The sequence below is a fragment of the Mobula birostris genome, chromosome 8 (genome assembly GCF_030028105.1).
Source record: "Mobula birostris isolate sMobBir1 chromosome 8, sMobBir1.hap1, whole genome shotgun sequence".
Lineage (NCBI taxonomy): Eukaryota > Metazoa > Chordata > Chondrichthyes > Myliobatiformes > Myliobatidae > Mobula > Mobula birostris.
Window position 1 is genome coordinate 116806797 of NC_092377.1, and position 13609 is coordinate 116820405.

The window sequence follows — 13609 nt, forward strand, 5'->3', positions numbered from 1 at the left end:
GATGTTGGGGGGTGGGTTAGTGGTGATGTGGGATGTTGGGGGGTGGGTTAGTGGTGATGTGGGATGTTGGGGGGTGGGTTAGTGGGTGGTAGTGTTTATCAGCCTTGCTGCAGTGAGGTAGTGTTCATGGGTTTGTGAAATCTGATGCTGGAGGGGAAGGAGTTGTTTCTGAATCATTAAGTGTGGGACTTCAGGCTACTGTATCTGGTCCCTGATGGTAGCAATGAGACAAAGGTATACCTTGGGGTGCTGAATACGCCTAGTGATAGATGAGGCATTGCCATTTGAAGATGGCCTCAGTGGTGGGGAGGGTCGTGCCCATGATGGAGCCTAGCTCGTTGCATCTACAACATCTGCAGCCTCTTGCCATCCTTCACGTTGAAGCATCCATACCGGATGATGATGCAACCAGTCAGAACACTCTCCACCAAACATCAGTAGAAGTTTGCAAGAGTATCCTCCTCAGAAGGGTGCAATACTGATCTTCTCATTGGGAAGAATGCAGGCCTGTAACACAAGTGGCAGTCAGGAAGCCCTTTGGCTCTGCTGATCATATTTTCATTGGATGTACAGTAGTGATGGATCAAGGTAGGATCTGTCAGTTGGTTCAGGTGCTCAACTGGAGCAGGACTCATTTTTGGAGATTTAGGTGGGATTTAGCAGAGGTTCATTGAGATTGTCTGAAGGGAAAGTTACGAAAAATTATGTCTGCAAAATTATGAGATGTTAAGATAGGGTAAATGCAAACAAGCTTTTTCCATTGAAGTAAAGGTTAATCATCATTCACCCATACATGAATACAGCCAAATGAAACAGCGTTACTCCAGGGCCAAGGTGTAAAACACAATACCAACAGTCACACACACACAAGGTACATATACGATGGCAGTGAAATACAGTCACACAAAAAATATAGTCCAAGTCCCTGAGCCTGTGAATGTTACAGCAGTCTGCAGTCGAACACAATATATCTTGTTGCCAAAAAACTAACAAATTGAATTTGCAACATCCCACACCACTAATACCCAACAGGGTCTTGCAACCACAGGAAAAATGACTAAGACAATCACTTGCTGTTAGACTGCTCACCTCCTTCATACACCAATGTTTCTCTGTCGCAGCCAGCGACGTGGTCCACACCAAGCCCAGCTCCTTCAGTTTAGCTGCCAATGAGCAACTCGCTGATGAAGACTGCAGTACTTTAAGTTCTTAAAGTGCAGTGGGGTTTTCCAATTGTAAAAAAAAATGCTTAGAAAGGGCAATAACTCTTGGTTGACCCCACAGAAGTGCTACGTATGTGTGCACCACCATCTTACCAGTGGCTGGGTGAGACTAGAATGAGAGGTCATAAGTTAGGGGTGTAAGGGTGTCAGTGGAACATGTGCAGGAACTTCTTCGTTCAGAGGGTGGTGAGAGTGTGGAACCAGCTGCCGGCAGAACGTTCCCTTCGAGATCAGTAATACCTTACGTCTCTCTGCAATGACTGGAATGCGAATGCACAAGCTTTGATCAGTAAGTTTGCCAATGACACAAAATTAGGAGATGTTGTTGGTAGTGAAGAAGGTTATTGTAGATTACAGGGGGATCTTGATCAGTTTGGAAAGTGGGCCAAGGAGTGGCAAATGGATTTAAGTACAGGTAAATGTGAGGTGCTGGATTTTGGAAAGTCAAACTAGCAGAGGGTTTGTACTATGAATGATAGGGAACTAGGGTGTGTAATGGAATAGCGGGAGTGAGGAACAGGTCATTCAAAATAGTGTCACAAGTAGACAGGGTGGTGAAGAAAGTGTTTGGTAACTTCAATGGTCAGAAGTTGGGACGTTATGTTGCAACTGTACAAGTTGTTGGTGAGACCACACTTGGAGTATTGTGTGCAGTCTTGGTTGCTCAGCTATAGGAAAGATATGGTTAAACTGGAAAGAGTGCAGAGAAAATATATGAGGATGTTTCCAGGACTCAAGGGCACAAGTTATAGGGAGAAGTTGGGGATGCCTCGGAACGGTGGAGAAGGTCGGGCGACCATATAGAGGTGTACAAGAACATAGAAACATAGAAAATAGGTGCAGGAGTAGGCCATTCGGCCCTTCGAGCCTGCACCGCCATTTATTATGATCATGGCTGATCATCCAACTCAGAACCCCGCCCCAGCCTTCCCTCCATACCCCCTGACCCCCGTAGCCACAAGGGCCATATCTAACTCCCTCTTAAATATAGCCAATGAACTGGCCTCAACTGTTTCCTGTGGCAGAGAATTCCACAGAACGTGAGGGTCATTGATGGGATGGATGTCTGCAGTCTTTAACCCGGGGTTAGGGGGTTCAAAATGAGGGGCACAGGTGTAAGGTGAGAGGGCAAAGATTAAAAAGGGAATTCAAGGGCAACTTTTTCACCCAAAGGGTGGTGAGTGTATGGAATGAGCTGGCTGAGGAAGTGATTGAGGCAGGGGCAATAGTGTCTGTTAAAAAGCACGTGGTACATGGAAGAGTGGCTTAGAGGGATATTGGCCAAACACAGAAAGCTGGGACCAGCTGGCTTGGCAGTGTGGTCAGCATAGACTGGTTGGGCTGAAGGGCCTACATCCAAATCATATAGCTCTGTGATGGTGACCCCTCCCTACCTCTGTAACCCTCTACGTCTCCTTCCTGCACTCCTCGCTCTCTCTGACAAGGTGTGTGTCACCCTCTGCCCACCAGTCTGGCCTCAGCAGTGAACTGTCAACTTCTAACTCCGGTAGAACTGATTTACCATCAGGTGCCTTCACCAGGCATTAAGTAAATATTATTGTTCGAGCTGTAAGTGTTACCAGCAGCAAGATCTGCTTCCTGGCACCCTGTGATACGTCGGATGGATGAGTTACTGATTAAATTCTAAAGCGAAGCTGTGCTAGAAACCTGTGACAAAACTCCCACACTAGCGCCATATCAACGCACAACCTACTCACAGGCTGCGACTGAAGGCGCAGAGAGGCTGCAGATGTCGGAAATCCAGAGCAACACACAACATGCTGGAGGTCAGCTGAGGAATAAACAGTCAACATTTTGTCCGAGAGCCTTCCTTAGGAGGTGAGGTTGCGATTAGTGTGAACAGGGATGCAGGCAGTGCAGGTGAGGTTGAAATAGATGAGGGGAGGGCTGAAGGTTGATATAGAAACATAGAAAACCTACAGCTCAATACAGGCCCTTCAGCCCACAATGCTATGCCGAACATGTCCTTACCTTAGAAATTATCTAGGGTTACCCAAAGCCCTCTATTTTTCTAAGCTCCATGTAACTATCCAGGAGTCACTTAAAAGACCCTATTGTATCCGCCTCCATCACCGTTGAAGGCAGTCCATTCCACACACTCACCACTTTGCGTAAAAAACTTACCCTTGACGTCTCCCAAATTTGCCCAGAACATTAAACATCCTCTATAGATGCTGCCTGACCTGTTGAGTTGCACCAGTATTTTGTGTGTGCTGTTTCATGTTTAATTACCAACTTCCAAACTCCCCCACTCTGTTCCCTGAAACATAGAACTTCCTCCCTGTCTCTGTGACCCCCTCTGGTCCCTACACCCCTCCCTGTCTCTGTGACCCCCTCTGGTCCCTACACCCCTCCCTGTCTCTGTGACCCCCTCTGGCCCCTACACCCCTGCCTATCTCTATGACCCTCTCCAGCCCCTACACCCCTCCCAATTTCTGTGACCCCCCTCAGGCCCCTGCACACCTTCCTGTCTCTGTGACCCCCTCAGGCCCATACACCCCTCCCTGTTTCTGTGACCCCTTCAGGCCCCTACACACCTCCGTTTCTGTGACCCCCACAGGCCCCTGCACCCCTCCCTGTTTCTGTGACCCCCTCAGGCCCCTATAACCTTCTCTACATTTATAATCACCTACATTCCTTCGTCAATTTCTCTCTCACACACACTCACACAGATATCTCCCTCCTTTTCTCTCTCACTCTCTCCCTCCTTCCCTCCTTTTCTCTCTCTCTCTCTCTCTCTCTCTCTCTCGCTCTCCACCCCAGCCCCATCGTTTCTCCGTGAGTGTGGGGTGGCGAAGATCGGCTGGGCGGTCACAGTGTGTGGATCTGTGTGTTGGGAAGGCGACACGTCCCGGTGGTATGGTGGTGCGGGCTCCCAGTCCCAGTCCCCTACTTGTACCACTGGAACAGTCAGCACGGCGGGAAATGACCAGCGCTGAACGGTACATTGTTCCAGGGTTACAGATGAAAAAGCAGCTCTGTTCTGCTGCGTGAAATGCCTCAGCGACGAAATGTCCGATTGTTGCTGAGGAGGCCGGCGACCTTTACTCACCGCACGCCAGCGCTGGCAACGGTTACCAAGGCTCAGAGAGCGGAGTTCTTGACCCACAACTATAGGCAAGGCGTGGGGGGATCATTGTATCGGAGGGTGGGGAAATGAGGGGGCGCTTTGGGAGTGACAGTGAGGAGGGAGCACTGTGGGAGGGAGTGAGGAGGGAGCGCTGTAGGAGGAGACTTTGAATTGTTTTTAACTTGTAAAAATTGTGCATTATGTATGTTTAATTGATGTTTGGTGAATGGTATTGGGGGCAGAGTACTGAAATAGATTGAAAATTGGCTGGCTGACAGGAAACAAAGAGTAGCAATTAACGGGTCCCTTTCGGAATGGCAGGCGGTGACCAGTGGGGTACCGCAGGGTTCGGTGCTGGGACCGCAGCTGTTTACAATATATATTAATGATTTTGATGAGGTAATTAAAAGTAACATTAGCAAATTTGCCGATGACACAAAGCTGGGTGGCAGTGTGAAATGTGAGGAGGATGTTATAAGAATGCAGGGTGACTTGGACAGGCTGGGTGAGTGGGCAGATGCAGTTTAATGTGGATAAATGTGAGGTTATCCACTTTGGTGGTAAGAACAGGAAGGCAGATTATTATCTAAATGGAGTCAAGTTAGGAAAAGGGGAAGTACAACAAGATCTAGGTGTTCTTGTACATCAGTCACTGAAAGCAAGCATGCAAGTACAGCAGGCAGTGAAGAAAGTTAATGGCATGCTGGCCTTCATAACAAGGGGAATTGAGTATAGGAGCAAAGAGGTCCTTCTGCAGCTGTACAGGGCCCTGGTGAGACCACACCTGGAGTATTGTGTGCAGTTTTGGTCTCCAAATTTAAGGAAGGACATTCTTGCTATTGAGGGAGTGCAGTGCAGGTTCTCTGGGTTAATTCCCAGGATGGTGGGACTGTCATATGTTGAAAGATTGGAGCGATTGGGCTTGTATACTCTGGAATTTAGAAGGCTGAGAGGGGATCTTATTGAAACATATAAGATTATTAAGGGATTGGACACGCTGGAGGCAAGAAGCATGGTCCTGCTGATGGGTGAGTCCAGAACCAGAGGCCACAGTTTAAGAATAAGGGGTAGGCCATTTAGAACGGAGTTGAGGAAAAACTTCTTCACACAGAGAGTGGTGGATACATGGAATGTGCTGCCCCAGAAGGCTGTGGAGGCCAAGTCTCTGGATACTGATTGTGGATGATCAGCCATGATCACAGTGAATGGTGGTGCTGGCTCAAAGGGCCAAATGGCCTACTCCTGCACCTATTGCCTATTGTCTAATATTATGTATCTGATGTTGTGTGACTGTGATACTGAGGTTTCTCATTACACCTGTGCGCAGGTGGACTTGTGTGTCCAACAATAACCTTGCAATGTGCTGTTGGCACAGGAATGGAGAGGACATCTCTGTGGGTGCCTCTGCTCTGAATGAACAGAGTAGTTAATTATCAATTGGCTCCACTCTCCCTTCCTGCCTCAAAAATGCCAGTGAGTGGTTTTGGGTCCTGTATCTATGGAAGGCTGTTGGAGAGGACCCAAATGAGGTTCACAAGAACGATCCCTAGCATGACAGGGTTAATGTTTGAGGAGTGTTTGATGGCTCTGAGCCAGTACTCACTGGAGCTTAGAAGAGTGAGATCCACCAAATATTGAAAAGCCTAGATAGAGTGGATGTGGAGAGGATGTTTCCTATTGCGGGGGAATCGAGGACCAGAGGGCACAGCCTCAGAATACAAGGACATCCCCTTAGGGCAGGGATGAGGAGGAATTTCTTAAGCCAGAGGGTGATAAATCGGTGGAATTCATTGCCACAGGTGAGTGTGGAGGCCAAGTCATTGGGTGTATTTAGGGCAGAGATTGATAGGTTCTTGGATGTGAGAGGGGTCCCATTGGGAGTGCGGACAGTGGAAGTGAATGGGAAGGGGTGAATCCCATTGGAAGTATGTATGGTGGGAGTGAATCGGAAGGCGTGGGGTCCATTGAGAGTGTGGACGGTGGGAGTGAATGGGAAGGGGTGGGTCCCATTAGGAGTGTGAATGGTGGGAGTGAATGGGAAGGGGTGGGGTCTCATTGGGAGTGTGGATGGTGGGAGTGAATCGGAAAGCATAGGGTCCATTGGGAGCGTGGACGGTGGAAGTGAATGGGAAGAGTTGGGGTCCTATTGGGAATGTGGATGGTGTGAGTGAATGAGATAGTGTTGGATTCCAGTGGCTTGTCTGTGTGTGTGTGTGTGTGTGTGTGTGTGTGTGTGTGTGTATGTATGTATAAGTGTGTTACAGTGAACATACAGGTTGGTACTGGAGTGCTTTGTCTGCTTTGTCTGGCATCCTGGCCAGAATATTTGCTGGTTCTCTTCCGCCCCCCCCCCCCCCCCCAAATCCCTACTCTGAATCTCTCTGGAAATTGAGGCAAATATTTGTTCTTTTTTCCTGTTGGGAGCCATCGTTACCAGCTCCTCTGGCACCCTGCAGTCAAATGAAGAAGATGGGGACTGAAATTCCCATGAAGTGGGGTGGACTTCTCCACCAGTCACTTGAGTTACTCCAGTGGTTCACCAGGATGCTTGACGGTATTAAAAATTCAAAGTAAATTTATTGTCAAAGTACATAAATGTCACCATGTACAACCCAGAGATTTCGTTTCCCTGCATGCATACTCAACAAATATTTAGAATAATCCAGAATCAATGAAAGATTGCACCAACTTGAGTGATCAAAGTGTGCAAAAGACAATAAACCAGGCAAGTACAAAAATAATAATAATAAATAAATGAAAAGCCCTAGCCCTAGCTCGTTCAACCTCTCCTAAAACATGCTCTCACATCCAGGCAGCATCCTGGTAAATCTCCAAAGCTTCCACATCCACATCCTTCCTACAATGAAGCGACCAGAACTGAACATGATATTCCAAGTGTGGTCTAACCATGGTTTTATAGAGCTGAAATGTTACCTCACACCTCTTGAACTCAATACTCCAACACTCCATACATCTTCTTAACAACTCTATGAATTTGTGTGGCAACTTTGAGAGATCTATGGACCTAGACTCCGAGATCTGTGGAAAATTGTGAGGGTCTTTGTTGACATACTCAGCAGTTTCCACAGAGAATATGAGGATGATTCACCTGCTTTTCCCGATAGCCAGTTCCTCAGTCTGTCGCAGACCCTGGCAGAATTCCGATGAGGTCTCTCATTCTGAACTCTGGAGAACAGAAGGCCGAGCCTGCAGCAAGTGACAAACTGTGCAGTGTAATTATTTTAAGATTTACCCAACTGTGAATCATCACTCCCACTCCAGATTAAACACCTCCGTAAATTCATTTCTTAATCCTGGTTTGATTCTGATAAGGTCTCAATAAGATTTTCTTATTTAATGAGTGAATCTGTTACATTATCAGAGTGAGAAGCCATAATCTTTCAACAGATTCACTTATTAAAAAGAAAATAGTGAGACCACAGTCGACATATTGCGTATAGTTCTGGTCACCCAGCTATAGGAAGGATGTCATTATGCTGGAGAAAGTGCAGGAAAGAATCACGAGGATGTTACTGGGACTGGAGGGTTTGAGTTATAAGGAGAGGATGTTACTGGGAATGGAGGGTTTGAGTTATAAGGGGAGGATGTTACTGGGACTGGAGGGTTTGAGTTATAAGGAGAAGATGTTACTGGGACTGGAGGGTTTGAGTTATAAGGGGAGGATGTTACTGGGACTGGAGGGCTTGAGTTATAAGGGGAGGATGTTACTGGGACTGGAGGGTTTGAGTTATAAGGAGAGGATGTTACTGGGAATGGAGGGTTTGAGTTATAAGGAGAGGATGTTACTGGGAATGGAGGGTTTGAGTTATAAGGAGAGGATGTTACTGGGACTGCAGGGTTTGAGTTATAAGGAGAGGATGTAACTGGGACTGGAGGGTTTGACTTATAGGGAGAGGATGTTACTGGGACTGGAGGGTTTGAGTTATAAGGAGAGGATGTTACTGGGAATGGAGGGTTTGAGTTATAAGGAGAGGATGTTACTGGGACTGGAGTGTTTGAGTTATAAGGAAAGGATGTTACTGGGACTGGAGGTTTAAGGAGAGGATGTTACTGGGTCTGGAGGGTTTGAGTTATAAGGAGAGGATGTTACTGGGAATGGAGGGTTTGAGTTATAAGGAAAGGATGTTACTGGGACTGGAGGGTTTGAGTTATAAGGAGAAGATGGACAGACTGGAGGGTTTGAGTTATAAGGAGAGGATGTTACTGGGACTGGAGGGTTTGAGTTATAAGGAGAGGATGTTACTGGGACTGCAGGGTTTGAGTTATAAGGAGAGGATGTAACTGGGACTGGAGGGTTTGAGTTATAGGGAGAGGATGTTACTGGGACTGGAGGGTTTGAGTTATAAGGAGAGGATGTTACTGGGACTGGAGGTTTAAGGAGAGGATGTTACTGGGTCTGGAGGGTTTGAGTTATAAGGAGAGGATGTTACTGGGAATGGAGGGTTTGAGTTATAAGGAGAGGATGTTACTGGGACTGGAGGGTTTGAGTTATAAGGAGAGGATGGACAGACTGGAGGGTTTGAGTTATAAGGAGAGGATGTTACTGGGACTGGAGGGTTTGAGTTATAAGGAGAGGATGTTACTGGGACTGGAGGGTTTGAGTTATAGGGAGAGGATGTTACTGGGACTGGAGGGTTTGAGTTATAAGGAGAGGATGTTACTGGGAATGGAGGGTTTTAGTTATAAGGAGAGGATGTTACTGGGAATGGAGAGTTTGAGTTATAAGGAGAGGATGTTACCGGGACTGGAGGGTTTGAGTTATAAGGAGAGGATGTTACTGGGAATGGAGGGTTTGAGTTATAAGGAGAGGATGTTACTGGGAATGGAGGGTTTGAGTTATAAGGAGAGGATGTTACTGGGACTGGAGGGTTTGAGTTATAAGGGGAGGATGTTACTGGGACTGGAGGGTTTGAGTTATAAGGAGAGGATGTTACTGGGAATGGAGGGTTTGAGTTATAAGGAGAGGATGTTACTGGGACTGGAGGGTTTGAGTTATAAGGAGAGGATGTTACTGGGACTGGAGGGTTTGAGTTATAGGGAGAGGATGTTACTGGGACTGGAGGGTTTGAGTTATAGGGAGAGGATGTTACTGGGACTGGAGGGTTTGAGTTATAAGGAGAGGATGTTACTGGGAATGGAGGGTTTGAGTTATAAGGAGAGGATGTTACTGGGACTGGAGGGTTTGAGTTATAAGGAGAGGATGGACAGACTGGAGGGTTTGAGTTATAAGGAGAGGATGTTACTGGGAATGGAGGGTTTGAGTTATAAGGAGAGGATGTTACTGGGACTGGAGGGTTTGAGTTATAAGGAGAGGATGTTACTGGGACTGAAGGGTTTGAGTTATAAGGAAAGGATGTTACTGGGACTGGAGGGTTTGAGTTATAAGGAGAGGATGTTACTGGGAATGGAGAGTTTGAGTTATAAGGAGAGGATGTTACTGGGAATGGAGGGTTTGAGTTATAAGGAGAGGATGTTACTGGGACTGGAGGGTTTGAGTTATAAGGAGAGGATGGACAGACTGGAGGGTTTGAGTTATAAGGAGAGGATGTTACTGGGAATGGAGGGTTTGAGTTATAAGGAGAGGATGTTACTGGGACTGGAGGGTTTGAGTTATAAGGAGAGGATGTTACTGGGAATGGAGGGTTTGAGTTATAAGGAGAGGATGTTACTGGGACTGGAGGGTTTGAGTTATAAGGAGAGGATGGACAGACTGGAGGGTTTGAGTTATAAGGAGAGGATGTTACTGGGAATGGAGGGTTTGAGTTATAAGGAGAGGATGTTACTGGGACTGGAGGGTTTGAGTTATAAGGAGAGGATGTTACTGGGAATGGAGGGTTTGAGTTATAGGGAGAGGATGTTACTGGGACTGGAGGGTTTGAGTTATAAGGAGAGGATGGACAGACTGGAGGGTTTGAGTTATAAGGAGAGGATGGACAGACTGGAGGGTTTGAGTTATAAGGAGAGGATGTTACTGGGAATGGAGGGTTTGAGTTATAAGGAGAGGATGTTACTGGGAATGGAGGGTTTGAGTTATAAGGAGAGGATGTTACTGGGACTGGAGGGTTTGAGATATAAGGAGAGGATGTTACTGGGAATGGAGGGTTTGAGTTATAAGGAAAGGATGTTACTGGGACTGGAGGGTTTGAGTTATAAGGAGAGGATGTTACTGGGACTGAAGGGTTTGAGTTATAAGGAGAGGATGTTCTTGGGACTGGAGGGTTTGAGTTATAAGGACAGGATGTTACTGGGACTGAAGGGTTTAAGTTATAAGGAAAGGGTGTTACTGGGACTGGAGGGTTTGAGTTATAAGGAGAGGATGTTACTGGGACTGAAGGGTTTGAGTTATAAGGAGAGGATGTTACTGGGACTGGAGGGTTTGAGTTATAAGGAGAGGATGTTACTGGGAATGGAGGGTTTGAGTTATAAGGAGAGGATGTTACTGGGACTGGAGGGTTTGAGTTATAAGGAGAGGATGTTACTGGGAATGGAGGGTTTGAGTTATAAGGAGAGGATGTTACTGGGACTGAAGGGTTTGAGTTATAAGGAGAGGATGTTACTGGGACTGGAGGGTTTGAGTTATAAGGAGAGGATGTTACTGGGAATGGAGGGTTTGAGTTATAAGGAGAGGATGTTACTGGGAATGGAGGGTTTGAGTTATAAGGACAGGATGTTACTGGGACTGGAGGGTTTGAGTTATAAGGAGAGGATGTTACTGGGACTGGAGGGTTTGAGTTATAAGGGGAGGATGTTACTGGGACTGGAGGGTTTGAGTTATAAGGAGAGGATGTTACTGGGACTGGAGGGTTTGAGTTATAAGGAGAGGATGTTACTGGGAATGGAGGGTTTGAGTTATAAGGAGAGGATGTTACTGGGAATTGAGGGTTTGAGTTATAAGGACAGGATGTTACTGGGACTGAAGAGTTTGAGTTATAAGGGGAGGATGTTACTGGGACTGGAGGGTTTGAGTTATAAGGGGAGGATGTTACTGGGACTGGAGGGTTTGAGTTATAAGGAGAGGATGGACAGACTGGGACTATTTTCCCTGGAGTGAAGGAGGATGAGAGGTGACCTTACAGAGGTTTATAAAACTAAGAGGGGTAGAGATAAGGTGGGTGATCACAATCTTTTCCCCAGGGTAGAGGAACTAGAAGGCACAGGTTTAAGGTGAGAGGGGAAAGGTTAAAAGGGGCAGGTTTTTCAAGCAGAAGGTGTTAGGTTTGTGGAATAAGCTGCCAGAGGAAATGGTTGAGGCAGGTACTTTAAATTTTAAAAGACACTCAGACAGATACATGGATAGGAAAGGTTTAGAGGGATAGGGACTTAACGTGGCAAATGTGTAAGCATCTTGGTCAGCATGAATGAGTTGGGCTGAAGGGCCGGTTTTTGAGCTGTGTGTCTCTATGCCTCTGTTAATTCTCAGCCTTTGCAGTGCTGTGTCCTTTGTTACCAGGAACCCGCAGGACCTGCCAAGGCTTTAATTTCTAACTATGATGGGTTTAATTTTTCCACTAATTTAATCAACTTATATCTCAAAGGAGTGTGGAAACTTGGAATGGAGAGTATTGAATGAGGGTAGGGAGGAAGAGTGAGGGAAAGAGAGTGAAGGAGAGAGAGAAAGACAAACAGATGGAGAGTGGGAGAGAGAGGGAGAGGAACAGAGGGAGAGAGAAAGAATGTGTGTGTGCAAGAAAAGGGGAGAGAGAGAACGAGAGGGAAAGAGGAAGAGGGAGAGAGAGTCAAGGGGAAGGGACGGAGAGAGGGAAGAAGGGTTTGTCTGAACGTTTCACCCTGATCTGACAGTAGCTCCTGAGGAAAACAAGCGTTTGTGAGAGGGAGGGACAGATGGGACGTCCTGGGACGTGGCAGGAACCTCCCATACGTTGGCACAGAGACAAGGCAGTCTGACAGAGGGCACAGCCCAGCACAGTGTGTGTGGGCAGGGCAGGCGCTTCCTGTAGCCAGTCCCAGCACAGCAAGCAGAAGCATCACCTCGCTATCCCGCAGCTTACCCACTGCCAGGTGAGGCAGGGGTTGACTGGAGCCATGTGTCGCAGGAGGGATGCCCTGATTCTGCTGCTGGTTCTCTCCACGGGTGAGCAGCTGTTTTGTGTTCTAGTCACTACTGCTCTGTCAGTCCCCAATGCTCTCCCCATTCTCCCCCGATTCCTTCCTCTCTCCTCCCTTCATTCCCTCTCTCCGTTCTCCCCCGACTCCTCCCTCTCTCCTCCCTTCATTCCCTCTCTCCATTCTCCCCGATTCATCCCTCTCTCCTCCCTTCATTCCCTCTCCTCATTCTCCCCCGATTCCTCCCTCTCTCCTCCCTTCATTCCCTCTCTCCCCATTCTCCCTGACTCCTCCCTCTCTCCTCCCTTCATTCCCTCTCTCCATTCTCCCCTGATTCCTCCCTCTCTCCTCCCTTCATTCCCTCTCCCCATTCTCCCCTGACTCCTCCCTCTCTCCTCCCTTCATTCCTTCTCTCCCCATTCTCCCCCGACTCCTTCCTCTCTCCTCCCTTCATTCCCTCTCTCCGTTCTCCCCCGACTCCTCCCTCTCTCCTCCCTTCATTCCCTCTCCCCATTCTCTCCGATTCCTCCCTCTCTCCTCCTTTCATTCCCTCTCTCCCCATTCTCCCCCGATTCCTCCCTCTCTCCTCCCCTCATTCCCTCTCTCCCCATTCTCCCCGACTCCTCCCTTCATTCCCTCTCCCCATTCTCTCCCGATTCCTTCCTCTCTCCTCCCTTCATTCCCTCTCTCCATTCTCCCCTGACTCCTCCCTCTCTCCTCCCTTCATTCCCTCTCTCCCCATTCTCCCCCGACTCCTTCCTCTCTCCTCCCTTCATTCCCTCTCTCCCCATTCTCCCTGACTCCTCCCTCTCTCCTCCCTTCATTCCCTCTCTCCATTCTCCCCGATTCCTCCCTCTCTCCTCCCTTCATTCCCTCTCCCCATTCTCCCCCGACTCCTCCCTGTCTCCTCCCTTCATTCCCTCTCTCCCCATTCTCCCCTCACCCCTTCCTCTTTCCCTGTCTCCACTTTCTCCCCCTCCCACTTCCCTTCATCCGTTACACCCTCTCTACTCTTTCCTCCTCTCTCACGCCCTTTACACTTTCTCCCTGTTCATCTCCCTCCTTTCTCTGCTCTCTCCCCAATTTCTCTCTTCATCTCTCCCCAAGCTCCTACCTTTCCTCTTCTCTCCTCTCTCCCTCCCCCTCTCCTTTTTCAAGCTCTCTCTTTTTTCTCTTTCTCCTCTTGCCCTGCCCTTGCCCCTTGGTGAGA

The 13609-nt window shown here is 47.8% G+C and overlaps 1 protein-coding gene across 4 annotated transcripts in view; it reads left to right on the forward strand.

The window, feature by feature from the left end:
* Positions 1-2958: 2958 nt before the first annotated feature.
* Positions 2959-13609, forward strand: part of cadm4 (cell adhesion molecule 4) — a 289714-nt gene continuing 279063 nt past the window's right edge. For 2 of the 4 annotated variants that reach the window (XM_072265996.1, XM_072265999.1), the window contains exon 1: positions 12306-12427. In XM_072265996.1, the coding sequence (XP_072122097.1) occupies positions 12379-12427 (49 nt within the window). In that variant the 5' untranslated portion in view covers positions 12306-12378. Of the gene's footprint in view, positions 3063-12305; positions 12428-13609 lie in introns of those variants that run through there. The other 2 variants (XM_072265997.1, XM_072266000.1) reach the window with 2 other exon arrangements.